General features: G+C 43.3%; 10 protein-coding genes across 10 annotated transcripts; 7 read left to right on the top strand and 3 right to left on the bottom strand.

Moving 5' to 3' along the window:
* Window positions 1-476: 476 nt before the first annotated feature.
* On the top strand, window positions 477-2,706 carry SS1G_12204 (hypothetical protein; the record flags this gene model as incomplete). Its single annotated transcript, XM_001587124.1, has 6 exons — window positions 477-537; window positions 811-1,041; window positions 1,387-1,658; window positions 1,710-1,858; window positions 1,910-2,153; window positions 2,227-2,706. 6 exons carry the CDS (start codon window positions 477-479, stop codon window positions 2,704-2,706), a joined length of 1,437 nt encoding a protein of 478 aa, XP_001587174.1.
* Window positions 2,707-3,931: 1,225 nt separating this feature from the next.
* On the bottom strand, window positions 3,932-4,294 carry SS1G_12203 (predicted protein; the record flags this gene model as incomplete). The annotated part of the gene is made up of 1 exon (XM_001587123.1): window positions 3,932-4,294. One exon carries the CDS (start codon window positions 4,292-4,294, stop codon window positions 3,932-3,934), a length of 363 nt encoding a protein of 120 aa, XP_001587173.1.
* Window positions 4,295-7,405: 3,111 nt separating this feature from the next.
* On the top strand, window positions 7,406-8,030 carry SS1G_12202 (hypothetical protein; the record flags this gene model as incomplete). Its single annotated transcript, XM_001587122.1, has 2 exons — window positions 7,406-7,574; window positions 7,879-8,030. The coding sequence occupies 2 exons, from the start codon at window positions 7,406-7,408 to the stop codon at window positions 8,028-8,030; spliced, it is 321 nt and encodes a 106-aa protein (XP_001587172.1).
* Window positions 8,031-9,108: 1,078 nt separating this feature from the next.
* Window positions 9,109-9,489, top strand: SS1G_12201 (predicted protein; the record flags this gene model as incomplete). Its single annotated transcript, XM_001587121.1, has 2 exons — window positions 9,109-9,349; window positions 9,401-9,489. The coding sequence occupies 2 exons, from the start codon at window positions 9,109-9,111 to the stop codon at window positions 9,487-9,489; spliced, it is 330 nt and encodes a 109-aa protein (XP_001587171.1).
* A 1,289-nt stretch (window positions 9,490-10,778) lies between these two features.
* Window positions 10,779-13,015, top strand: SS1G_12200 (hypothetical protein; the record flags this gene model as incomplete). The annotated part of the gene is made up of 5 exons (XM_001587120.1): window positions 10,779-10,802; window positions 10,907-11,297; window positions 11,356-12,245; window positions 12,302-12,710; window positions 12,975-13,015. 5 exons carry the CDS (start codon window positions 10,779-10,781, stop codon window positions 13,013-13,015), a joined length of 1,755 nt encoding a protein of 584 aa, XP_001587170.1.
* Window positions 13,016-13,551: 536 nt separating this feature from the next.
* On the top strand, window positions 13,552-14,960 carry SS1G_12199 (hypothetical protein; the record flags this gene model as incomplete). The annotated part of the gene is made up of 2 exons (XM_001587119.1): window positions 13,552-14,721; window positions 14,790-14,960. The coding sequence occupies 2 exons, from the start codon at window positions 13,552-13,554 to the stop codon at window positions 14,958-14,960; spliced, it is 1,341 nt and encodes a 446-aa protein (XP_001587169.1).
* Window positions 14,961-16,356: 1,396 nt separating this feature from the next.
* On the top strand, window positions 16,357-18,305 carry SS1G_12198 (hypothetical protein; the record flags this gene model as incomplete). Its single annotated transcript, XM_001587118.1, has 3 exons — window positions 16,357-16,563; window positions 16,611-16,958; window positions 17,025-18,305. 3 exons carry the CDS (start codon window positions 16,357-16,359, stop codon window positions 18,303-18,305), a joined length of 1,836 nt encoding a protein of 611 aa, XP_001587168.1.
* Window positions 18,306-18,850: 545 nt separating this feature from the next.
* SS1G_12197 (hypothetical protein) lies at window positions 18,851-20,809 on the bottom strand (the record flags this gene model as incomplete). Its single annotated transcript, XM_001587117.1, has 6 exons — window positions 18,851-18,905; window positions 18,969-19,191; window positions 19,251-19,476; window positions 19,529-19,831; window positions 19,954-20,429; window positions 20,704-20,809. 6 exons carry the CDS (start codon window positions 20,807-20,809, stop codon window positions 18,851-18,853), a joined length of 1,389 nt encoding a protein of 462 aa, XP_001587167.1.
* A 963-nt stretch (window positions 20,810-21,772) lies between these two features.
* Window positions 21,773-24,489, bottom strand: SS1G_12196 (hypothetical protein; the record flags this gene model as incomplete). The annotated part of the gene is made up of 4 exons (XM_001587116.1): window positions 21,773-22,122; window positions 22,174-24,180; window positions 24,231-24,309; window positions 24,361-24,489. 4 exons carry the CDS (start codon window positions 24,487-24,489, stop codon window positions 21,773-21,775), a joined length of 2,565 nt encoding a protein of 854 aa, XP_001587166.1.
* A 1,346-nt stretch (window positions 24,490-25,835) lies between these two features.
* Window positions 25,836-27,115, top strand: SS1G_12195 (hypothetical protein; the record flags this gene model as incomplete). The annotated part of the gene is made up of 2 exons (XM_001587115.1): window positions 25,836-26,852; window positions 27,044-27,115. The coding sequence occupies 2 exons, from the start codon at window positions 25,836-25,838 to the stop codon at window positions 27,113-27,115; spliced, it is 1,089 nt and encodes a 362-aa protein (XP_001587165.1).
* Window positions 27,116-27,640: the final 525 nt, after the last annotated feature.

Raw genomic sequence — 27,640 nt, 5'->3', positions numbered from 1 at the left:
TAGATTTTTAAAATCTTGTTCATTAGTGGTGGCGAAAGGATAAAATGTGTGAGAAGACGCGGTGAATGCATTCATAAAGTTTGACAATGTTCGGGGTAGCATTTTGAAAAAGGGATCACGGATGGGGTACCTACAGACTATTCAGCGCATTCCAAGGTGAGGTGAATGAAGGGAGGCAATTTACTTTTTGCTTCCACATAATGTTGTATGTTCCAATATATGAGGAACTCCAGTATCATCTGGGGGATTTGTTTTAAATCCGATGGAGAAGACATTATTCTTATCTTCTCTAGCAACATGTAAATAATCTGCGCCAGTTTTATCATGCTTCAAATGAAGTGCTGTCAACTCAAGTTCTTGAACATGCTTTGATCTTAAAAGTGTAAATCCATGAAGCTTTTCTCCCGGTTTTGGATATTGGGCGAGTTCCGTAACTCCTTTCCTTGCAGCCTGTCGTAACATATTTTTAAATCAATATGTCATCAAAGACACAAAAGATGAAAGGTAAGGAAGGAGGAGGGAAGGAAGAGAATGATGGTGAGTTAATCTTGTCAGGCGCAAAGAAAGGTGGTTGTTGATTTGATTTGATTGATTGTTCGCTTCAGTGAAATTTCATGTTTGAAAGCCCGATTGTCCGGCCACTAGCTTGTTATACAATCAACTTCGTAATATCTTATTTTGAGAACGTCAAGGTGCAGAGAGGCAAAACCAATACATAAAAACCACCTAAATTTAGATTGCGACGAAGCAATCGTCGCTGATAAAGTTTAAATAGATATTCACGCTGTTTATTAACTATGTCAACTACAGCAAATCCCACTTACGCACCTGGCCCTGCGAATTCAAGAACCACCTCGATGAATGCGAACCATACCCATGCCGAATATCCCAATGGACATCATCACCATAACGATGCTGGAGTTAAGAAGGGAAAACAGAAGAAGGCGACAGATCCGAGTGAAGCTTCGAAGTTGATCGCAGCCAAAATCTCGCAACTGGAACTAGATGCAGCTGGAGAGAAGGATCAAGAGGCAGAGATTGGTTCGTTTTGCCCATTCTAGATACTCCCTCCCAATTACCGATTTATATCTTGCACCAGATATTTTGCTGCGGCGCGCATTACCTACTCGAAATGTGTCGCGGCGAAGGAGAGGGGTAAGCGCTTCGCTTCAGAACTGAATTGTTGTGTGTGGTCAAATTTAGAAAGGAGGGGTGCTGTCCTTCTTGGTTCTATGATATATCAAAAAGTATTTGGTATCATTTGTCCATTTTGGAGAGACCAGAAGACTTATTCACCTCATTTTGAGTTTCCTGCGAGTGCAAATGGAGGGGCAATGTGAAATTAAGTTTTACTAGAAAAAATTGCTAACAGATTATCCTATCAAGAACGCGAAGTGAAAAAAGCGAATCGAGAACTGAATAACCTCACATCCAAAATGGATGATCTTCAGAAAATTGAGACCCTTTCCAGGAGGGTCACGGAGCACCTCGCGGACATGAAGCGACTGGAGCGGGATAACCAGAAGAACAAGAAGCGTGGTGACGTGCTGCAGAAGGAGAAAGACGTTGCGAGAACCGACCTTGCCAAATCCAATACACTCCGAGAGAAGTTGGAGAAACTTTGTAGAGAATTACAGAAAGAAAACAATAGACTCAAGGTGCGCATTTTACTGGGTGCATGCGATTTTACAGATGCTAAGCGGGGTTAGGGTGAAAACAAGACTCTGCATGATACCGAAAAGAAGGCCAAGGAGGAGTGGGATCAAAAATGGGACGAAATGCTATGGCAATTTCAGGACTATCAAGATAAAAAGGACCATCCCCAAACTGTGGTTGTCAACCCTGAAATTGACGAGCTGTAAGTTACCTTCTGCCGCCGGAGTCCCATTACTAACTATTTTTCTTCCAGTTTCAAAGCGAGGTTTAAGTCTTTAATTGACCAGTATGAACTACGGGAGCTTCATTTTCATTCTCTTCTACGTACAAAAGAGCTCGAAGTTCAGTACAACCTTGCCAGATTCGAGCGTGAACGAAGAGCCGCCGAACAGGAGGTCAACCGGGCAAAACAGTTGAATCAGCAGGTCCTTACCTTTTCCAAAACCGAAACTGAGTTACGAAACCAGCTGAATATCTATGTTGAAAAGTTCAAGCAGGTATGACCTACTTTTCTATACATAATATTGGTCGCGTGGTGCTATTAGATGCCTAGAGCTAATTGCCCGTCAGGTGGAAGACACGCTCAACAACAGCAATGACTTATTTCTAACGTTTCGCAAGGAGATGGAAGAAATGTCGAAAAAGACAAAGCGCCTCGAGAAGGAGAATATGTCTTTGACTCGAAAGCATGAAGTTACCAATAAGAACATACTCACGATGGCCGAGGAACGCAACAAGAATACCCATGAAATCGAGGCGTTAAAGAAAAGAAATGATAAGCTAAGAGATATCATCGATCAGATGCAGAGACAAGGACGAGGCCTTGCCCAAGGCATGGCGGGAACCGTGGAAGGAGAGTATGCCGAAGGTGATTTAGAAGGAACAGAGAGCGAGTACGAGTATGAAGAGGGCGAGGACGAAGGAAGTGATGGAGAATACGACGAAGATACAGAGGAGGACCTTCACCCGGAGCCTCCAAGACCCTTTGGGCCTGTACCACCTCCACCCCCGGCCATGAATGGCATGACTGGTGCGAATGGTGTACACTGAGTAAAGTGCCAGGCCTATCAATAACACAGTTTTGTATTAAGACTTCAGTATCAATTCTCGATGCCGCTCGGCATTTTGCGTGCATATGGACTTGCAAAGTATTTCTTTTGCGAGCTAGCATCGAGTCAGACAATCTCACTTTGCACGCATGTATATGTATTAGCAGACAAATCACTAAATAGTCAACCTCGCTTGCAGAACCTAGCGCACAGGAACAATCAATTGTGAGTGGTTTAGTTGTTACCATGTCCTGTCGATGCAGTCTGTATGTTACGAAAGGCGAACTCCCTTTGTTCTCACTCAAGCACATAATTAAGATGGATCTTTGTTCTACTTCTTGTTACGTAGAAAAGATTGTTCCTTTCAGAGCTCTCCAACGTGATCTCTCTCCTATTATACGCATGCTATTATTCTGTTCTAAAAAGGGTTACAAGTGAAACGACATGTTGGTACTTGGAGTCCTAGGCTGAACTCCTACATACTAGGTTACATACAGTTTCGACCTTGCATGTTATGATAGAGGTAGGTAGAATATTTTGCTTCTCATATACTGTTCGATAAGATCAAGAAAAGTTGTTTTTCGTTGGTTTGAAATACTCGTTTCATTGCTTGTTCCAACGCCGGTTCCCATGGTTTAATCACAAGTACTAGCCACACAATTGTTCTGCTTAATACGTGAATGCATATCACTATCAGATAGTTTGAGACGGTTTGCAGCATTGTTCATGTTCGTAATACAAAATAAAAAGTGGAAATGAGACAGTGATATTGTTCTCACCTTGATCTACTTGTTGTCCAGATGTTGGAACAGGGTCGGAATAATGGTTCCCAAATCACTATTTAAGGACTCATCTCTTACCTTATCATCCATCCCATTAACTCATCGAGCATAATCTAAAGACAATTCAAACAAGATTTACTAGCAAAACTTTCAATCAGAATCGTCAGTCAAATCACACGCTTAACCGCTCATCAAACAAAATGCCGGCCGGCCCAAGCCTGCGCAAGATGTTGGGCGACACCGTCGCCGCCATATCCGCATCACCCGCCCCAGTGACACTCGCCCCAGGACAGATACCCAGCCACCGCTCGATCTCGTTCGGCGGCGAACTGCTCGCACTCTCCATCAACCTCGCGGAAAGAAAGATACCCCACACCAACCGAGATGCACAAGTTCCAAAAACTTGTAGAACTCTACGCACCCTACACCAAGACCTGCATGATCTCAGTAACTCTTCCCGATTACGCCTACGATACCCCAAAATCTAACCAAGACCGCACCTTCTTCGACCTCGTCTCGATCCTCAATCGATTCACCCGCGTCGCTCATCTTGAAGTTATCTTTCGCATGCCGTTTGAGAACTTCACGCAGCTCATAGACGCAAGTCATTTCTACAGACTCGATTTCCAGGATTGGAAGCTCTTTACTAAGGTTGGGTCTGAGGATCTCGAGCAAATCCATGTCGGTACGATCCTTGAACGCAGGTTGAACGGTTGGTATAAGATCAACATCGCTGGTATTCCTTGAGGAATCACGGTAGGTTGAGAGGTAGGTGTGAGAGGTAGATGTACGAAAACTAAATTGCATGACAGAATTGAGTAGAGCCCATATTGATCGATCTTCTTTCGCAAGCAGGAGTTATAGTCGTTTTGGGTTGCAATTTCATATCCCCAAATTGAACAATTTTTTTTAAAAATATAAATAGTAAGTTTTCCCTTATAAACATTTGTAAATGACTTGATGACCGTGAATTGATATACAATCTCAAGAGTGACATAAACTTACAATTTCATCATCACCCAAGCATGTGCTCGTTTAGAAGAGAATCACAGATATAATTATGAACTAATCACCACCCAAGTCAGTCTAAAGCGGTACCTTATATTGATAGATAGTAGGTATCAGATAACTAGTCCCAAAGCAGCGCCATGACTTTATATCAATACCATAGTCCATCTACCCACCATAAAACATATACATAACGCCCGTTCGGAATTTACCGGCAATCTCCTCCATCTAGTTCTGCCTGCATCATGCAAGTAAGAATTAGTGCACCAAACCACCTGTGAAAAACGTGCGCCCTGGCAAAATAGAAATCTCCACCAAAGCTTGGATATGGTATCCTTGTAGAAGTCACACTACAGTGCTAAATAATCAACAAGTTAAATATGAAGTTATCCCTAACCCTTCATGTTTATAAAATCTAAGTGTGAACTCAATATATTCTAGTTAACCTTATATCTGATCTTCAATTTATTGAGAATTTATTAATTAATTAACAGATAATTATATTCTCACCACCCCCGCTGCTTTCTGTTCTGTTACGACGGCTACCATCAAACGCCGCGTCACATGACTAACTTAGGGTAACGTGATCTTGAGTCACGTTACGTACCGCTGAGGAGCGCTGGCGGTCCTGACTAGCCATAGGCACGAAGGTCTATATAATCAAGATGGATTCCCTTTGTATAGAGCTTCGTGCTCAAGATCAATCATTTAGTATACTCTACTATTAGTTACGAATTGCATATCATCATTGTCATTACTTAAGTCCCTGCTTGACGCCTAGTTATAAACCACCTCGAGAGCCTAGAGCACTTCCACGTGATCTAGACGGCAAACCTCGTAACATGTTCGTTGAAAATATATTTGATTTTATCAAATATAATAAACTGTCTGGATGTGAAGGTTTAAAGTTTACTTCAAAATCTGTGAAAATATATATACTATATATAGATTATCAAAACAGATTGATTCGGGATATAGAAGGTCTAATAGGGAAGAGTGGGTCTAGAAAGAAACAATGAGAATATTGAGGGGAACAAACGAAAGATATACTATAACTATCAGTGGAAAACGTCAATCAAAGAATGTATTGTCAAAATTTATCATTATCCGAGTATCAATACTATCGAATTCAAAAGATTCGACATAGAATTCCAACAAGCCGAATTTCGAATCACGACCTTGAAACCAGAAACTCCCCTCGAGAATTCTATCTATGCACCCCCCCCCCCCCCCCCCCTAAAGGAGCAATCTCCCATCAAAACCCCAACACCCCGACTACAAAAAATATCAATCTCCCATCCTACCCCTCATATGGATTTAATTCCGCAATACAACTCTATTCCTAGAATTTGTTAAATATGCTAGTAGAAATAATATCTGTATTAGTAATGTTATCGATATTGGAGATGATATTTTGGGGAATCTGTGTGTTGCGGGTGATACTTCCTCAAGAATGTTGTTGCAGTTTTTGAAGCTAGGGCTAATGTTATGCAGCTCGCGGGAAGTGAAAGTATACCAGCAATGCTAATTCTTAGGAGACTCAGAGCAAAGCGGCAGTGAGTATAAGAAAGTGTTGGGGGACCGTGGGAGCAAGTAAGCCCGAAGGATTTGCGATTACATTGTACGTATGTTGAAGTTGAAGTAGTATAGCGATTAAGTGCAGCTGTCTTGACGTGGCCTGTGGATAGAGCAATGTTCAGATCGTGCTTAGACATTCAGAAGTGATGAACACCTTTGTCGATAAGCCCCAGAATAATTGATCCATAAATATTGTGCCTTGAATGAGAAAGAGACAGAAACGGGTTCGGAGTTCGACTCATTCGTAATCTTTAAAAGTGGAATTTTACTGTGAATTTACAAGAAGCTATTATTTGAAATACAATATGATTTTTGCAGAATTCCTAAATGAAAAAAATAACACGTATGGAAATCAAATTCCAACCTTGACTTGCAGCAATTCAAAGCCCAAGAACTCCTTGGTTCTCGAGATTGAAAAAAGCACGCAAGTACGGTACTACAAATGTAAATGCTGGGACCACCCCTAATCACTCTAATCACTGATATGGCACCCAACCAATCTCGTTGATAGGAATCTGAACCCATTGTTTGTGTTCTTCATCTAAATATTTGTAGATGTTGGCCATTAGATGATTGCTCCATCCTTCTATCCACCACAGATTCTCTAACTTTTTGAAACACACAGATGAATATGCAAGAATTGCTAACGCTTCTTGGGTGCCCCCTTTTAAACGAGCCATGTATTCGTCAGATAGACGAAATAGCCAGATGAAAATGTCACCCGCCTCGTATTTTTCGGCTGGACACTTGTACATAAACCTGTATGAAAGTTCGAGCTCATAAATCGCATCAGTATATATCCGTAATTCGTCCTCATTGTGTACCGTAGTCTCAATTGCATTTCTCAGATGGCTTAAATGCACAGTGTCGTCTCCGGCACATGTTTGACGTAACTGGACTCTGTCATCTCGGGCTTTAAATAATAAAGCCAAAGGCCCGGACACAAGTATATCTTTGAATTGATCGATGATTGCAGTCACCCCTTTAAATATTACGAGCCACGAGGTAATCCCATTCTCGCCAACGACTACAAATTCGTCAACGCTGCGAGGTCGACCTAATGTATGCATTCCTGTGACTATTGAGAAGATGTGAAGAGCCGCACAAGTTTCGACGGTAATATCTGAAAGAAACGCGGTGCCTTGGCGGAGGGCCGCTTGATGTTGTTGCATTGAATAATCATTCAGTTGTCGACTCCGGTCAGGCGTGCTGCGAGCCATATGGAGGGCCGACAGAGCGAGAAGCGCACGCATGACGAATTCGTGACTTAACGCAATCTCGATAGCCGTAGTTTGCCATAGTTCTTTCGCTTCCGGACTGGAGTTGATTGAGATGCTTGTCGATTTACAAAAGTGGTTGAAGATCTCCAAATCCAAAAGGTTGAGGCACAGATCATGGCCTTCGGCAGTCCGGCTCAAACTATCGCTTGGAACAGAAGCTGAAGCTGAAGATCCGGGAGAGGCGCTTGGTGTTTTCTTCGCTGCGGCTGCTGCATTTGCCCGTGAGTAATCACATGGTATTGAATGCTTGAGACAATTCAGGCAGCTAGGTTTTCCTTCACCGCACTAATAGATGAGTCAGCCACTGTTGAGCTGAGGTCAATAGCACATCAGCTAGTGAGGACAACGAGGCAATTGAGGCTAAAGATGCACACTATCAGATGGAATGCTCCGTAGTGCTTGAATTTAATTATAGATATGGGGCCTACCTATGTGTGTGTGTGTGTGTTCTTACTTAGGTAGAGACATGTAAAACGGGTCTGTTAATGGTTGCTTCGACTAACCTTAATCTTTCTCCTCTTGCAGTTATTGCACCCTGTCCTCGTCTTTCGATGAGAGCGACGAGAAGAACTGAACATCATATCGGGTCTCGTGACATCATTATCCATCCTCATGCAGATCGAGGTTATGATGAATCCACTTTGGAGTCTGAAAACCGCAAAAGAGCAGACTCTTGAGAGCTAGATATTAGCGGGGAAACTCGGCGTTGGCGCGATGCGGATCTCCGGGTGTCAGTCTTCTCTTTTCTGTCCATAGATTCTCCAACGCAACTCGTGTATGCCACAAAATATCTTGGCTCAAAATGTGGTGTAGGTATTGATGTTGATACGATGAATAGCTGTTAACAACGAGTAACTTGCGGTTGGGCGGTTTTGGTAGAGGTGGTAAGCAAAGCCCGGAACAAGGGAATAGGTATAGTAATTGATGGCGGTAGGTTGGAAGAGACGATCCTTTTTAGTTTGCTTGAGTACTATGAGACAGCTGGATACTGGAACTATCGAGACGGCTTTGCAATCTTGTAATGGGAATGAAACAGTTGTCCTTCTATCCAGCCAGTGAACATTGTAATTGAGTTACAGTCAGCGCCCATGGACAAGTTCTAAAGACCGAGCGGGGCTGACCCTAAAATTGGAAATGTAATTGTGGCTCGGTGAGGCTGATGAATTAAGTTACACACATATATATATATACTCATGGTCAGTAGATGGGGAGAAGACGGACAATTAGTTCCTTCGGATTAATATCGAAATATCTAACTTAGCCCCCGTTAGTTGCAATGATCTATCTATAGGGCTGACAATTGAATTAATCATGAGATTGAGGCTATTTCGAGATTTCATGAGGAGAATTACGTAATATATTTTGGGAACGGATAACCGGGAAACAGATAACCGGGAAAGTGCTTTTGTCTAAAAGCAGTTCCAACATGGTGAAAGCAAATTGCTTGGCTGGATCTAAACTGACGTCAAGCGGAAGCAGAAATAACTTGGTGATATTGAATATGTAGGCACTCTTATCAGACAAATACGCTATCTTCAAGCGATGTCCTTAATCCATTCTACACATCTTAACATCCTCCGTACAATTCACTGCTCCGTACGTACTTATCTGGGAGTTCCACTTTGGCTAGTTCTAACTTAGAATTAGCCCTTTTAAACCTCGACTCGACTCGGTTGGTGCCCCTTTATCCCTGCTGCCCTTGTGGTTCATGTTTGCTGATTAATGACTGATCGATTTACTACAGACTTATTCAGCATGTCATCTTCACTCTCGACCGTTGATAGTCTGAAAAACACAGCTTCCTCTGCATACGAGACTGTAGCCAATAGCTTATCTGCGACGTCGAAAAATGGCGAGTATGATCCTGCCCAGGACAAAAATAATGTTGGCAAAGATGCACATGGCAATAAGTTTAGAAAGGGCGATTTTAAGGACCAATTGAATCAGGCTGCTTATGGAGGACCACCAGAGAAGGAAGAGAGCTTTACGGAGAAAGGTAAGCAAATAGTTCAACACGGCTGATTTGGCTGAGCTATGAGATCTCAAGCGCAGGTTGCTGATGATGAAAGCGTTGTCGTGGATGCCAGGCATAAGCACACTACAAAAGTCAACTCTGGAGCAGGAACCAGAGGATAAGACTGTGAAGGATGATGCGGTACCACCGATTCGACCCCAACACGATGGGCACATTGAACAATTCTTGAGAAAGCAATATCATAGCAGAAGCGGGGATGGGATACCAAATCCAGGGGAAAGGAATTGACTGTTCTGAATGCTTTGATGGCGACAGCGAAGCTTTACGAACATGTACGACATAACGAAAAATATGGATTGGGAAATGGCGTTCGGAAGAGTGTTGGCTGGAACTTGTCATATCATATGAGATGTCATCAATTAGCGGTGAACACAGCTAAGTAGTTTAATAGACTGCATTTCGTATTTACTTATGCTACAATACACTACGTGTGGATCTGCATGTTTTGCCTGTCAAGTGATTTGTCTCCCTACCGCAAAGCATGGTCAACTTATTCCGGAAGCAACACAATGATTTCGATTCCGCGCTCCGCTCTTCTGATTCACTTGTCAATGATTGATGACGTCGGGATATAATATTTGAAAGTTCAATAGAAACTCCTGAAGATCAGCCCCAATATCGCCCCGATTAAAAACGACCCAATCCACCAGTAGCTGGGGCGCATTTGGCAAATGAAAACAGTACCAACAAATCGAGTCTCCTTTATGTTTGTACGAGGATTAAAGGGGTGTATGTTATAAACCACATTGAAAATAAACTATATTCAATTGGTAAAAGGGACTTTGATTAATAGCATAACACTACTCCAAAATTAATTTAATAAAATCTAATTCATAAAATTTCAAAGTTTTGTAAATAATTATTTACCATTTTAAATATTTTCAATCTCTTTCAGAAAATTTATTTCAAAGTATTTTTTTCTTTAAAAATCTATTAGAGGTTTTAAAATCTTCAAAAGCTTAAAAATTAACATTATCAAAAATTCATCAAAATCTACAAAATTCAAAAAGTTGGAGGAAAGTAGCTTAATAACTATTTCAAAAATTTGAAAGTGCTATATATCGGAAAAAAGACAATAATTTGTGGACCTGCATGACTTATTCTCTTAAAATCTGTAATATGAGGCTACATCCTAGCTATGGGGCTCGGCAGGTGGTGATCAGTTAGACATGGAAGCCATGCAAGACTTCTCGTATTCACTGCCGGATATCAAAATAGACTTGAATCATGATCTTCACGAGATTCAACAAGTGCTGTCCTTAAAAGCTCAGTCTCCCCTTCATTTTTCAAGCCTTCAACTCGGCAGCACTTCCGTTAGCACTTCCTTCTTCAATTTCTTCATTGCGGTACATAAGTTTGATCAGCCGTCTCCACCAGATATTGCATCATCATGCAGCAGAAAAATCCACCTAAAGTAAGTATGCACAGACTAATCTTGCTCCACAGTCTCTCAACCTTGCTATTACGGTTGCGTGAGGTTCTATTGTCAAAAATGCATGTATCTAACACAGTGTCTAGCATGGCTTCCAGTCGATTGTCACCCAGCTCACACTTGGCTTGTTCATACTCCCCTTTGCTTCTTCCTACCCATTTGGCGGAGTAGAGACTCGTGCTTCAAGCATTCAAGACTGTTTGACTCAGAACTCTGTGCCATATCAAGATAGCACTTCATCTTCGTGGGCTACGACAATTTCTCCTTATAACCTTCGTTTGCAATACACCCCGGCCGTCGTTACTTTACCTACCACCTCGCAACATGTCAGCGATGCCATTGTCTGTGCGGCCGCAGCTGGACTCAAGGTCCAAGCGAAGTCAGGTGGACATTCATATGCTAGCTACTCAACTGGTGGTAAAGACGGAAGCGTCATCATAAGTCTTGAAAACTTCAATTCCATCAGTGTTGATACCGGTAAGTTCAATTGATATACTACCTGCGATAGTGAGCGATTCTAATCAATATACTCTAGAAACCAACATTGCTACAGTTGGAGGAGGTGTACGATTAGGTAACCTTGCTCTTGGAATCTATAGTCAGGGTAAGCGAGCTCTCCCGCACGGGACATGTCCAGGGGTTGGAATAGGGGGCCATTTCACACATGGAGGTTACGGATACGCATCTCGACTCTGGGGTTTAGCTCTGGATACTATCGTTGGTCTCGATGTAGTCCTTGCCAATGGAACTCAGATCCACACCACTGCCTCAGCTTATCCTGATATCTTCTACGCAATGAGGGGAGCCGGTGACTCTTTTGGCATCGCTATAGCCTTCTATCTCCAAACCTTCGCGGCTCCATCCTCCGTTCTTACCTTCTCAGCTAGTATTCCTGCAACACTAGATAGTGTCAGCACTGCTGTTTCATCCTTCACTAAACTCCAGGAATTTACTCTCGACTCCACCCGGATCTATAACAATATCACACTTGGTATCTATACCGATAACTATGGATCTTTCAGCCTGAGCGGTTGGTGTATGAGTTGCAATCTGGACCATTTCAAAAGCGTCACTTTCCCTGAGATTCTCTCTGCTTTTCCCGCACCCGCTTCAAGCTCTGTTGAGTCTCTAGGATGGACGGAAGCTTTAGTCAGTGCGGACAATGGAGGACAACTCCAGGTGCCATTAACCGGATATGATGCTCACGACACATTTTACGCGAAATCTGTGGTGACAAAGAATGCACAGCCATTAACCAACTCCCAATTAACTAGTTACTTTACCTACATTTTGAATCAAGGAAGAAATGCGCCGTCTCCCTGGTACACTATTATTGATTTATATGGAGGCGCGGGTAGTCAAGTCAATGCGCCTTCTTCTGATTCATCGGCCTACTCTGATCGTGATGCTCATTGGGTTTTCCAAGTAAGATTGATCTCCATAATGATTTGACTATTTCACTTTTAACTAACATTCAACAGAACTACGGATTTACCGCCAATTCGCTGCCACCATATGACGACGCTATAACACCCTTCGTCGACTCTCTCAATAGCGCTCTTTCAGCTGGTACATCCACTGACTTTGGGGCATACCTCAACTATGTGGATCCACAACTAAGTGCAACCGATGCCGCAATGCTTGGCTATGGACAAAGCACTTACAATAAATTACTGAGCATCAAAAAAGCCGTTGATCCCAACGAAGTGTTCTGGAATCCACAAAGTATTGGTGCTGCCGACGATACTGATAGTACCAGCAATGGTAGTAGCGGAACAACAACTTCAACTACGCCAACATCTACATCCACAACATCAAAACCTAGTGCAACATCACCATTGAAGGTTTCAACAAATGCGTCGTGTGGCAATGGGTACACGTGTAAAGGAAGTTCGTTTGGTGATTGCTGTTCGTCGTATGGCTGGTGTGGTAGCACGACTACGTACTGTGGATCGGGCTGTCAGAGCGGATTCGGAACTTGCTCGTGAGAAGTAAGTCTTATGACATTTTTGGAGTTGATTGGCATAGATGGATACGGGATATGGTAATCATGTGATTTAGCTAGCGAATGCACTAGTGTCTGTACAGTAGTATTAAATTGGACAGATAATTTTGATTAACTTCATCGTTTTCATGGTGATGCTAACAAGTTAGAAGCTGGAAAATTAAGTGAAGAAAAAGGTCTAGATAGATAGATGCCGCTAGGCATATGAGGTATGAATGGTGTCTAAGGAGATCATGATTGACATAATGTTTGGATGATGAGATATAGTATTTGGGAATATGACCCTTAGAAACGAACTAGAAAGTGATAATATCTTAAACTCTTCATGACTTTACATGAAATATTTTGATATTATGTTCAAAAGTTCAAATGGATAATGGTCGGGAAATTCTTCTCCCGACCAGGACTAGCTTACATATTTATGAGTAATATCGGGTAAAGTTCCAAGCACCCCCACAGAAGAAAAGCAAAAATGGTAGGTAATCCGAGATCCTGCTGCACCTTCGAACAAATGTGGGTGAAATATAGAGGGGTACCATTACCCACCAACATTGAATCTACGGAGTATTGATAAGATCTCAGGATGCGAGCTCGGAGGTGGAGCTTCGAAGACTATAACCTGAAGTCATATCACCTTCATCCAAGGTTTGTTCAAGCTGCCTCGCAAGGTTGAGTGTAATTTCCTCCATACTTGACCATTGCCTTTCTCTATTGTCGACAGTCACCATGTCTTCTCCTAACACACCAAATGTGGCCTTCATCGGGCTTGGAGCAATGGGAATGGGTATGGCGACAAATCTACTGAAGACCTTCTCTGTTGCTGGCTTCGATGTTTACGGGCCCACGCTCGAGAAATTTAGATCTGCGGGTGGACACACAGCTACGACACCGCGATCTGCGGTTTCCAATGCGAAGTATATCGTCATTATGGTAGCAACGGCGGCTCAGACGCTCTCGGTCCTTTTCGACGACGTCACTGGAGCGATTCACGAATTGCAACCAAATGCCACGATCATATTGAGCTCCACTGCTTTTCCTGAACATGTACCAGAAGTCAGACAGTTACTCGACAATAAATATAATAGGAAGGATGTGGATTTGGTAGATGCACCCGTCTCTGGAGGGACAGGTCGGGCAGCTCTAGGAACACTTGTAGTTCTCGCTTCTGGGCCCGAAAAGTCCATTGAAGCGGCAAAACCAGTGTTGAATGCAATGGCAGACCCGCTATATATAATACCTGGCGGGCTGGGAGCGGGCACAAAAGTTAAAATGGTGCATCAAGCTCTTGCGGGTATACACATGATCATGGCGTCTGAGGCAATGGGATATGCTGCATTCTTGGGTCTCAATACTAAGCAGGCTTTTGATTACCTTACGAAGTCACCAGGAGGAAGCTGGATGTTGGAAAATCGAGCACCGCATATGTTGGAGAATAATTTGCATCCGCATTCGGCTCTAAATATCATGGTTAAGGATATGGGTATAGTGACAGCTGATGGACGTAGAGTGAAGTGTCCACTATTTCTTTGTTCTGCGGCTGAACAGGTGTTGGTGTCAGGAGTACGTTCTGGATTTGGGTTGGAAGATGATTCTGGACTAGTCAGAGCTTATATTCCCACTCAGCCGAGTCTTGTCTTTGAACATACCACAGCCGCTGCGATAACTCCGGACGACCCGAGATTGAAGCTAGTTGAGGATATATTAGCAGGGGTACATTTAGTTGCAGCAACAGAAGCAATGGCCTTTGCTCAGGCTATAGGTCTGGACTCTAAGATGCTATATGATATCGTAAAGGGTGCGGCGGGAGCAAGTGCTATGTTCGTGGATCGAGTGCCAGCCTTGCTAAGTGGAAAATGTGCCTCTAATTCCTCTATTGATGATATCATTGCTCGTCTGGTAAGTTAAAGTCACAAGGATCTTTCACAGTAATGCCCTGCAGATATATGGTGCTCACAACCGGATAGGAGATAGCAATCGAGGAAGCGAGCCGAGTCAAATTTCCGTTGCATCTCGCAGCAACAGCTTTACAAATTTTACAGTTGGCAAGTGCTCGAGGTTTCGGTGATGAACCTGATGTGGCGGTTGCGAAAATATGGGACAGTAAGGTCAAATTTCCCTCGCCTGTCTTTGTATAGGGAGGCAGCTATATCAATATGCCCATATTTTGAGCTTCCACATTCTTAAGTACGCTTCCCTTAAAATGAATACCACAGTTGTTGGCATATAATATTCGGGAACTTGTAGATATAGTAGATATGATGCCGTGGAAGATCTATACCGATAATTCCGAGCTATACTTATGCATTATGGGGAAGAGACTAATAAATTTAGATTGTGCTATGATCTCCTTCAGCTACGGCATGATTTGGCCGCCGGCTAGAAACTATGAAATTCCGAAACTCTATGCACATACCACAAATTGGCAAACCACCACAAGAGAAATGAACTGGTTTCTTGGAATGGGGATTTTGAACTTCCTGACAGCATAAATGGTTCCACTTGGTGTAAATTCCGAAAGTCAGTTGGTGAGTAGGTTCAGATTTTGAATAACTTGGAAGCTTCGCTTTGAAGTAAATACAAACTTGAGGTGCGAAATAAGAGTTTCGATCATTTTACTATTTCCGATCTTTTTTATGCGTTTTACATATCATTCATCATTCGATCGGTCAGAAAGTATACAATTCTGAAGTTATTGTTTTTTAGAGTTGGAGTTATATATATATTTTTTTGATAATACGACTTATATAACACGAGCGTGCTGTGTTCGTTTATAATTTCGAAAAGCCATGACCACATTTAGTTGACGATCTTGACGTGATTACTACTTTAGTATAGTTTACTTAGCTTTCCTGGGCACATCCACCATTCAAGGGCCTAGCGTCTGGGGAAATCATACGCTCTACATATTATCAGAATAGCTTGGAAATAAGTGAACATTCAACCTGTTTGTTTTGTTAAGAATGCCTAATTAATAAAAGTGGAATATTGAAAAGCATTTCATTCTACTAATTATATCAAGGTTTTTTCCCGTAAAATTTTAAACCGAAGTAGGAATATGTTGCAGGCTTCCTGGCCGCACGAGTAATATGATCTCGCGCCGTCTTTTTCATATTCAGCTTCTAAGAATAAGCTGTCTTGGGTAGTCTTAGCAACAGCTAATACATATTGCTATGACCATACGAAGTACTTTCTCGGTTGATGTTGCTCTGTTTGTTAAAGATCTATATCGTCACAAGGAGATATCACTTACCCGGTGGGGCAGGGTAAACATAGACTGTGATTAAGGTTACTAGTGTTGCTGGAAAGTGAGAAACTCAGACGCTAATTAGAGAAAGCAGGTTATCCCTCTTGAAGATTACCATCTGCTAGTACCTGCATAGAGTTTTGGAGTTGCCAAAATATTTCCACGGCACGACCTCATTCTTAGCACTGATCATGGGCACGTCATTGTTTATATAGTTTGAAAAGTCCCAGGCTGGGTTGTATTCACCTCATTCATAGTTGTGCATATTCCTTTCAGTTATCATAAACATGCACATCCAGCATTTATTTTATGCTCTTGCAGCAGCCCATTTGAGCGCCGCTGCTCCAGTTGCGGACGCCCCAGAAAAGAGATCAGATGCTACATTTGACTATGTGATCGTTGGTGGAGGGACAGCAGGTCTGACGATAGCCTCACGGTTATCTGAAGATGCTGGGACTACAGTAGCAGTAATAGAAGCTGGAAGCTTCTACCAGGTACGAATGTATCAACCAAAAGACCATGCATTGGCTAAACATTATAGGTTTCCAACCCCCTACTGAGCTCAACACCAGCCGGTGATTCGTTCTGGATTGGCTCGAGTCCATCTGATACCAATCCTCTTGTGGATTGGAACTTTGTGACAACACCCCAAGAAGGTGCAGCTGGTCGCTCGATTCATTATGCGAGAGGAAAATGTTTGGGTGGAAGCTCGGCGAGAAACTTCATGATCTATCAGCGTGGTACCAAACAGTCATATCAACAGTGGGCTGATGCTGTTGGCGATCAATCTTATACTTTCGATAGCCTCTTTCCTTACTTTCAAAAAAGTGTTCATTTTACGCCTCCAGGACCAAGTCGTGCCTCCAATGCATCTGCAGAGTACAGCGCTGTAAGCACATTCAGCCCCTTCAGGTTTGACATTTCTCTGCATGATTACTGATTCCAAGTTTTCTAGTCTGCATTTTCATCTTCGGGAGGACCTCTAGAGGTTTCATATGCGAACTATGCACAACCTTTCTCAAGCTACATGGATGGTGCATTCGGCGAACTCGGAATGAACGATATTCAAGATTTCAACACCGGTTCTATCATGGGCAAACAATACTGCAGTTCTACCATTGACCCCTCCAGTCAAAGTCGGGAGTCTTCTCAAACAGCATATTATGATGCCACAGTGCAGAAACGCGGAAATCTTAAAGTCTACTCAGTTACCACTGCGCAGAAGGTTCTTTTTGATAGCAACAAGAAAGCCACCGGTGTCAGAGTTCAAACACTCGGTATTCCATACACAATTAATGCTCGAAAAGAAGTCATCATGTCAGCGGGTGCATTTCAAAGCCCTCAACTCCTCATGCTCTCGGGCATTGGGCCAAAGGCGACTCTGGAAAAATGGAATATCCCTGCTATTTCCATCCTTGAGGGTGTGGGCCAAAATATGTGGGATCATATTTTCTTTGGACCTACTTATCGCGTCAAAGTTCAAACATTAACTAGACTTTCAAACGACCTCATCTATACCGCAGCACAATACGTGGGTTCATATCTTCTCCGAAAGATCGGTCCCCTAACCAACCCAATTTGCGATTACCTTGGCTGGGAAAAGATCCCAAGTTCATTACGAAATGATTTCTCCGCAGAAGCACTCAACGACCTCGCGCAATTCCCCGCCGATTGGCCCGAAGTCGAATATCTCTCCGGCGCAGGCTACGTAGGAGATTTCTCCAGTCTACCCACCACCCAACCAAAAGACGGCTACCAATACGCCACGATTCTCAGCGCGCTCGTAGCCCCCCTCTCCCGAGGCACCGTCACCCTCTCCTCCACCTCCGCCAACGACCTCCCCACCATCAACCCCTCCTGGCTCACCTCCCCTACCGACCAATCCGTCGCCATCGCCGCCTACAAACGCGTCCGCGCCGCCTTCGCCTCTAAATACATGTCCCCCGTGCTCATCGGCTCCGAGTATTTCCCCGGCACAGACATCTCCACCGATGCGCAAATTTTGAAAACGATTCAGGAAACTCTGCATACCGTGTGGCATGCGGCTTGTACGTGTAAGATGGGGATAGAGGAGGATGTGATGGCCGTGGTGGATAGTAAGGCGAGGGTTTTTGGGGTGCAAGGGTTGAGGGTGGTGGATGCGAGTGCGTTTGCTATTTTGCCGCCGGGGCATCCGCAGAGTACGGTTTATGCGCTTGCGGAGAAGATTGCGGAGGGGATCAGGAGGGGGGATTAGAGAGAGAGAGAGTGTTTTGTTGATGGGGGTGGGGGGGGGGGGGGGGGGGGGGTGGAGGGGCGTATGTGGTAATTTGATGTAATGTGATTAATGTAATTGGTGGTTGAAGTAATAGTGTATGGTTGTTTATACTATATTTTATATATTATATAATTAAATATAATTACAATTATTATCATGAAACGATTTAATTACCTGAAGCTTTTACCGCTATTAGGAAAAGCTCTAAGATCTATTAATATTCCATACTTGAGAAGAAGTAGTTGATTATAAAATTTAAATATTGTTTGTTTGAATGTGTAAGTGTAGTATTAGATATTATCACGTGGCGGATCAAACCCACTCGAAACCCAAATCATAATTGGCTAGGTGTAAGGTTAAGGAACTTTATGCTTGCAAAGTAGTGTTCGGGTATTATTTGAAATGCATGTATTTAATTCATCATACAAATGTTAAACGTCCAAATATCATCGGTGAAAACTTATGTTCGTAAGTCTGGTAGCTCATTAAACTTGTTCTGTTTATTCTTCTCACATCCTAAACCCCTATTCTTCATCTTCCTGTACAGCTTGCTCTAGTGGTTCTCCAGGCTTTGTGAATCTGCTCACTTGTTAGTATGCACGCCCGGTAATATCCCTTTCAGACTTCGGATCAACAACTTACTTCTTAACCACTCTCTCAATACCATCCAAACCCATTTTCAAAGTCTCCATAGTTGGACCATAAGAAAATCGTACAAAATGGTGACAAGGACTATCGAACAGATCTCTTCTCTTACTTGGGTTCAAGTCGAAAAAGATACCAGGTACAACGATGACACGCTCCTCAAGACATGCTTGGAAAAAGTTGAGACCATCAGAGATCGCGGCTGGGAGTCCTTCGAGATCTATAATTTTGCACATTAGCGTTTCGGCCTGTGAATGGTAATCACTTTTGGAAACTCACCCAACCACAAGTAGAAAGTACTGTCAGGCACTTCCTTGATTTTGAATCCCATCTCACGAAGGCGGGAGATAACATAGTCACGCTTCTCACGGAAATGACTTTGTAAAGCCTTCATCTCCTCCCTGACCTTGTTAGGCTCAAGCATAGGGATAGCAGCTTCCTGGAAGGGAACATTGGCACCACCATCAAGGTATGAACCACATGAGCCAATAGCCTTGATGAATTCCTATTTTACCATTAGCAAAGCCCATAATATCGGTAAGGAGAAAAATGTAAACCTTTGGTCCAACAATCCACGCAATTCTCCATCCTGGTAATCTGAAGCGTTTGGTGAGACCGTCAATGATCAAAACATCATCCTCATCCACGTCCACAATATTTTCTGCAGCACTGATGGTGGTACCATCGCAGTCACTGGTATAGTTGTATCCTCCGTAAAATTCATCCATGATGAGAGTAGCTCTGTCTCTGCAGATATCTTGGATTTCGGCAAGCTCAGGGTTCTTGACAACCTTTCCGGTAGGATTTCTAGGATTTGAAGTCAAGATAACAGAGGTACCACGAGCAATTTCTTCCTCGATCTTACTGGGGTGGATGTGGTAACCATCATCCTCTGATAAAGGGGAAGGAATTGCCGCAAACTAATTAAAGTAAGCTTTCAAGAATTCTTTTTCGACTGGTAAAGGTAATAGGGTTGACTTACGTTCTTGAATAATGACAACATCTCGTTGTATGCAGTATAATCAGGAATGAAGAAGCCCAAGTATGCATTATTCAATACTGCAGCAATTCTGATCAACCCAGCACGACCACCTGGAACAATGCACACATTTTCCCAAGTATATTGACTTTCCTTGCCCTGTCTATGGTGGACATTGTACAGGTTTGCGACGGCAGCTCTCAAACTCTTGATACCGGCAGTAGGACCATACTCTCTGCCTGTCATTGTGATGTCGATGCTCTCGGGACGCTTGAAACTACCAGCGATTTCGTCGTCAACTTCAGGAGCTCCTTGTCCAAGGTTTGCCCATTTCTCGGGCTCTTCGGCAAATCCATGCTCGTAGGCTCTCTCGGTACACCAGACTACACCAGTAGAGGCACGGGTTGGATCGAGTCCAGCGTGAGATTTGTGACCTTCGTGGGCATTTCGGAACTGCTTGTGGATCTTGGAGTCCATTTCTAGGTCCATGGTTAGTTATATTTTAGGAAGGAAGACTAAACAATGCGGTCTCCTCCATGTATAGGTAGAAATTTTTGCAAATAATAATATAACTATCTTTTAAATTTCTGCCCCGCAATCCTCAACATTTTATGGATGTTGTCCGAGATTGTGCCGTTGAAGAAAAGCTACTGTTCCAAAAGAAGAGTGCAATATATGGAGGGCGCTCAGTAGCTCTTCCAGGCTGTAGATAGGTTCCAAAAGAGAGGGTGAGAAGTGAAAGAAATAACTTACCATTGGGAGAAGGATCATGTGTAGAGAATCTTCGGTTCATCTTGGACGACAACCTTGGAGTTCCAGTGGTCCTGTTTATGGAGAACTTTCTGTTGTGAAACGACATGTTGTCTTCTGGTATTGAGTATCTCTGATATGATGTTGTTTTGGTTGCTGGAATCAAAAATTCAAGCTCTTCTGCACGTATATAAGCAACGCAGTGGCTTCGTTTGTGCAAGGCTGAGTGAGGTGAAGTGAATGTTTAAGGACAATAAAATGACCGACACAGCTCTCCTGGGATTTATAGGGAAACAAGCTTTTGAGAATAACAGCGGAGAAAGGAGAAAGAGTGGGGGTCAAGCTGGAGAGAAAACGGAGCAGATATAAAAAAACGGGATCGAAAGCAATAAACCGAGTGCAACGGGGTTCGCAAGTCTTCCGTTAAATGCGACGCTGACCCAAAAAAAGAAGAAAAAAAGTGGTCGTTGCGCGACAGACAGGGGATACAAGGAAAAAGCTTGTTTTGATCGCCTTATCGGTTACGGAGCACAGCCCAGGAAAAGGAAGAGGAAAGGGATACGAGTAAACGACGTCGACAACTTACACCGATATTCTTGAGAAATGGCTCATTCTCATGCTGCTTGACGATGTAAATATCAATCGGCTCAAGGAAGGTCTAGTAAAGACTGTAAAGTCCCTCAACTATTGCTAATGTCTCACTTGTGATAATCTAGACTTCGTGTAAAAGCAGCATCCATGCTTAATCCAGGCACGCTCCACTGTAAAAGCCCCGAAGCCCCCTACGACAACCACGACAGCAGTGGACCCAGCGAACATAACTGCCGCAAACCCGTCCGCATCACGAATTCGGCATCTCTGGGATCCGATATCAGAGATTATTCAATAGTGAATCGCTTGCTTAAAATCATCATCACACAGACGATCATCACTATGAGACAAGGGCAAACAAACTGTTTGTTCTTCAAGCAATAACTTATATTGGAAGAGGTATAGTAAAGTACATCTTGATTCTACAGGCGGATCTACGAGAACGGCAAAGAAACTAATAAACACAAGGAAGTGCTGACTCTTAAGAGATATCAGCAGCGGAGGCATCATCCTCCAGCATCTGTTTGAAGGAGAATGGCTCGAACGGTATTCCATCTCCCATGAAATGCTTGCTCATAGCTTCTACCCAATGCAAACGAAGACTGTGCAACATTGCACTAGTACCTTCCATAATAACCAATACGGCAATGGTGAGGAAAAACCAGGCGAAGAATGTGACCACGACCATGAAGACACCTGCAACACCGGTCATATGAAGGCCAATGGAGAGTGTCATATCCCATAAAACAACCGACAGTTGTTGATGCGCAAGGGACAATGCCCATAGACGAAGGTATGAGGCGGTGTGAGATACGCAGTTCAAACAGAATTCTAGGGCATATTAGCAAGCATTTTATGCAACACGAGTGGAAGAAAACTTACCGATAGTGTGAATGACCTGATGGATCATGACTTCCGAGAACTCAAATTCCTCGTGCTCTTCATCTCCAATATCTTGTGTAATCATAGCGACACCTTCACCATCGCTGTTCATACTAATTCTACCATCTAATGTATGATCATCATCATCATCGCCATCAAGTGCGCTGACTCGGGAAGTTTCACCAATACCTCTATAGCCTCTTCCTCTCGCTTTGTTGTGTTCCCATCGAAGATAGAATGGCTTGAGTAGAAGCATGATTGGTACTTGAATGACGGCAATGATAACAAGGCAAATTTGAACAAATCCTTGTCCTGGGTAGAGTTGCTCGTCGATAGTTCCCGGCGACAAGAACATGTAGATCAACATGTTCAATAGACCTGGAGGCGACTCACCGATACCCTGCCAATCTATTGACCATTTGTAGATAATGGCAAACACAAGGTAACCAAAAATAGCCTGAAAGAAAATCATGCCTGGGACGAACACACCCCAGATATCAATAGGAGTCTTGAAGTGACGGGCATTAATATAAGATAGACACAAAGAGTAAGTCATGTGGCACCAACCCATCAAGATACTCAACTTCATCTTGTAACTGTTGGTAAACAATAGGTCATTTTCGGTGTCATGCCACATCCAATCGAGGCCAAAAGGATATCGGTATCCATTTGGCTCCTTGAGATGAGCCTCAATAGAGTCGGGATAATGCTCTGACCAAGCCCAAGCACTTGGGAAGAATGAAAAGGACTTGGAGAATACATCGTTGTAGATGAGACCAGTATACATAGAGAAGATACCCATCATCAACATGATGTATCGACCGTAGAAAGCCATGGAGAAAAGTTCATCGCGAACTTTCTTCAACGACTTCTCCCAATAGATCATAGCCGCAGCTGCGCAAACCATGATAACACCATGTCCAAAGTCACCAAACATGACGGCGAAAAGGAATGGGAAAGTAACGATTGTTGGCAGACCAGGATTGACTTCTTGATATTTCGCTGTACCGTATGCGTTAATAATTGTTTGAAACCCTTCCGTAAACCTGTTTGTCTTCTGGTAGGTCGGGGGAGTTTTATTCGTTCTGATCTCGTTGATGATCGACGGCACAGAAAGGCCTGCTCTGTTGTTAACATCGTGAAGGGTCGATTTTATCAAAGGCAGAGAGTTGGAAGGGCACCAAGCCTCGGCAATCAATGTCTTCCTCGCATGATCATATGAGAACAGGTTGAGTGTTTGATAGACAGCCTTCTCTTTCTTGATGATAACCATCCAAGCAGCCAAGCTCCGTGCAATTTGGGTAAGCTCGGCGTCAAGTGTTTGCTTTGTGTTGCGGAGGACGCTACCAAGATCGCTCAAACGAGTATTGACTTCATGAATTTGGTCTCTGCGAAGATCACTGTTCTCGTCTACGGTGTATAGATCCGCACCAAGGGATTCGGATATCTTCCGGATCTTAGCAATAAGCTCCTTTCCATGTGCAAATATGACGAAAACATTTTTGTTGATGGCTTCGTTATTTGTAGGATCAATAATAGGCTCCGCAATCTCTGACTGGTTCATGTAAAGGTTACCTCTAAGGGTTCTCCACAAGATACGTTCAAACGCTGCAATGCGATCCCGAGGGATAACTCCGGACACGAAGCCAATATTCATACCAGAGAATGACCGCTCGGCGTCCCCATTATGGTGTGATTGTTCGACATCTTGGAGTAGAGGAGCATCGTCGTTATCAGTGGAAGCTCTAATCTCATCCACATTTCCGTGAGCTCGATCGAAGAAAGACCCAGCCTCTCTAAGAACCCATCTCCATTCCGTAAGCTCTACCTCCCTCTTCTTCAAAGTTTCGTAGCTGTCATTCAAGGATGCGATTCGCTGCTCAAGGCTCTGGCTGCGATCAGAAAGCTCGTCGATTTCGGTGGCGGAAGGAGCTGCGACAGTTTCGACGTCGAGGTCTAGTTTCCGGAGGGGAATTCCTGCTTTATCCATCTGGCTATGAAAATAGCCTATGTATTAATCAGTATCGTTGCAATGCGAGGTCTAGGTCAGCACATACGGAGCTGTCTTTCGACATTATCGAGTCGTCTTATTTCCTGAGTAAAAGTCCGCTGAAAGGCAGTAACATCGGAGTTGAGCTGCGAAAGCCATTAGTAGATCATCATGATTTGACATGGTTTCAAACATACATCTCGAAATTGAATCTGTCCAAGCTCTCCCAATGCGTTTACAATTTCGCGTCCAATTTCGTTGGCAATGTAGAGTTGGACCATACTCATGTCCGCTGAGCGGAACATGGTGTCCTGCGACGGTGCCATAATGAGAAGCTTGGGAGTAATCCCTAAAATCTCTTTTGGCAACTCTGTGAAGTTTCCCGAGCAAGTTGAGGCGGGTTTGTAGGATTGGTTTGAGGTTGTAAATGTTGGAAGCAAGCAAGGACATCATTAACGATTGAGCTTCGGGTGTCTTGTGCTGATGTGTCACGTGATAATAACTATCAGACCGCTAGCCCAAGAGTGCAATATCCTGAGTCCAAGATAACTTTTACATTTTTTTGTGTCTTGTAATTCTTACAACTGTGATTGATTTGGTAAATGATTGATAACTGTATATGTACAGGCGATGGTGAATAGGCATTGAAAGTACCTATTTGGACAATGAGGGTATTTCTCGTCTCAAGCCAAAAAGACAATTCCAACCGCCGTCTCTGCTTATGAGGGTAAGACTGCCATTTTCCACCCAATCGTCGTTCTTTCTGAAGGGAACAGCGAAGGAATCCTGTATAAAATACATATCTTATCCTCGCCTCAGTTTCTCAAGAACCTCATTTCCTAAAAGGTTCGAATGGAAAGAACGCCGCAACTATAAAGCCACACACCCACCGTAGCACATACATATATATTGGTAGAACTGGAGTGGCGCTCTTCATGCTAACACCTCTTTACTTTCCATATACTCGAGGAGGCATGACCTCGACTTGATCCTGAAAAGAGAAGACTAAAATTCAAAATTGATAAAACAGCAATATCCATCATAAAAGGACAAAGGTTTAGGTGTGGTTCTATGTGCGAACTGAGTAAGGATAAACATATTCATCATCCTTAATACTCTTGGTACTGTATCTTTAGGAGGTATCTATGATCTATTACATGCCGGTATGAGATTGAAGTACTAGCCGCCTACCTATCTGTAGCTAGTATACTTGAAGTATGCAGTATAGTACAAAGTATAATTACAAGTTAATATATCGCTTTGGTTAATGCTACAGTATTGAAATGCTAATGCTACAGACTGTACCTGCTAGTAACTCGCTAATCTCAGTACCTGCCTCAAGCCTGAAATGGCTAATCGAAGCTTGTCTTTCAGGGCCCACTTTCAATTTCCCTTTCATCGCAATTTCATCAATTGTTCAACATTTTTCAACAACATCTTTCAGCATTGTTCAACTCACCTCCAAAATACATATCAACAAATACTTTCAAAATCTCAATATCATTGATCCGACGCATATCATAACCGTTCTTCCGTCGTTCAAGAGGAGACCATTCATTACACCATATATGATAGCTCTACACGTCTAGTTGCATAGCATAAGTGGATAAAGCCCCTCATCTGGAAGAACCCTGGCAGGGAGCTTAATGCGCAAACAGACAATGTCGCCGACATGAAGCTGGACTTTTTGAAGCTGGGTACTTGGAAGCTGGGTACTTTTGCTTATGGTTCGACTTTCATTATCCTCTACATTATCATAGCAGGTCTGCTCTTCGTTACCCCCCTCGACGCCGTGCTCCAAGCCAAAAAGAATCACCAATTATACAATATCTTTGTTATTGTGTCATGCTATGGGGTTACTCTATTTTTTGGGGCGACCCTCTTCCTAACCAGACTTTGGACAAATAGCCAAGTTATCAAAGCGATTCCGAAAACATGGATACCTGTCGAAAAGGGCGACGTCAACAGGACTGTTCGGAAGATGATTGTGGCGAGTCTGGCACGAAGTGCGGTAATAGCATGGGATTCACGACCGCGAATTGAACATCATGCGACTATAATATCAACGCAAGACACATCAGACGAATCGAAAATAGCTGCGGAGAATGGCCTTTATGAGAGAGAAGAAGACGAGAAAAGGTCGCATGATGCTACAATCGTTATACCACCAAAAGAGCCCGTTTGGGGGCAAATTTCCCACAATGGATGGTCTTCTCCAACGTCTCCGGATTTACCAAGTCTACAGTACATCACTGTAATTCTCGAATTACCTCATTTGATCGAAGCGAAAGCCGTATCTTTAGCACCCCCTGACCCACAGTCGATGTCTCAACCGCCTATGCCCGATCTCCGAGCAGTCGATATTCTTCAACGACCAGCGGCTATGGGTCTTCGCGATTATATCAGCCATCTCTCTGGAATTGAGGTCATCAGTGATCCTTCCATCGCTGCACCTTTCCTTTCAGCTTACGAATACGCTCGATTTTCTTCCAACGCCATCAGCGAAGTCGAATTTCGCGACCTAATGAAACAATTTGCAGAGCTCCTACGCAGCATGGAACCACTAAGTCCCGCGATAATGATGAGCCTCGCTATTGACGATCAAGAGAGCGATATTGATGGCGACGCGTCATCTCGTTCTAGTCTTATTACTTCACAAAGCCATTCCGTTGTATCCTCCTTGAGGAGTGTCAGTATCCACAGTGTCAGGGAAGGAACCATTCAAACGGCACCTTCTAGGAGACATGGCACGGATCATACAAACCTGAATCGGTCTCGTGTCGGCACAGCTCCCGTTACCCCACGAGTCGAAAGGCCAGAATTGTCCGGGCTAAGAAGCCAAAGCAGGGGCTTGTATACTAGCAGCAGCTCAGACTTCAGTATGAGATCCGCAAGCCAAACAAGCGTGATCAAGTTGAGCAGAGTTCAGACAGGAGATTCATTACCTTATGAGATTAATATACCTAGGGGGCGCTAATATCTCAGCCTCCTTTTCTTTATGTTTTATTTTGCATCATTTATTAGCGTTGGAGTTCGGGCTAGAACAAATGGCCTACAATAGGCATGGGAAACGTCTATATATCTTCCTATAATCTTCAATGATAATTTACATCGACTTGTCCACCATATACGAGCTCTCCCATTTGTCTCCGCCTATTTCAACGTCCTATTCCTCAACCTGATCCTCACCGTAGAAAGCCTCTCGTTTTTCCATCACATAAGCCAGCAGGACATGGCACGGATGTCGTGGCGACTCCCATTATCCTAGTCTACCTTGCGACTAAGAAGCTCTTGGATGAAAAGCGATGGATGTAAAATGTTGCTTGTCAAAATCGCAAATGTTTATTCGTTATACAGCAAATGCCTTGCAGTTATCGGATCATCGGAGAATGAGTTTCAACCGAATCTACTTCCGTATGCATCTCAGCTGCGAAAGCGCTGTTAAGCGATTTTGTCTCCTGTGTTGATATTACTAGG

Source organism: Sclerotinia sclerotiorum, genomic scaffold (genome assembly GCF_000146945.2).
Source record: "Sclerotinia sclerotiorum 1980 UF-70 scaffold_19 genomic scaffold, whole genome shotgun sequence".
NCBI lineage: Eukaryota > Fungi > Ascomycota > Leotiomycetes > Helotiales > Sclerotiniaceae > Sclerotinia > Sclerotinia sclerotiorum.
Note: the sequence above shows the minus strand (reverse complement) of the source record. Positions and strands in the feature narration are given on the sequence as shown.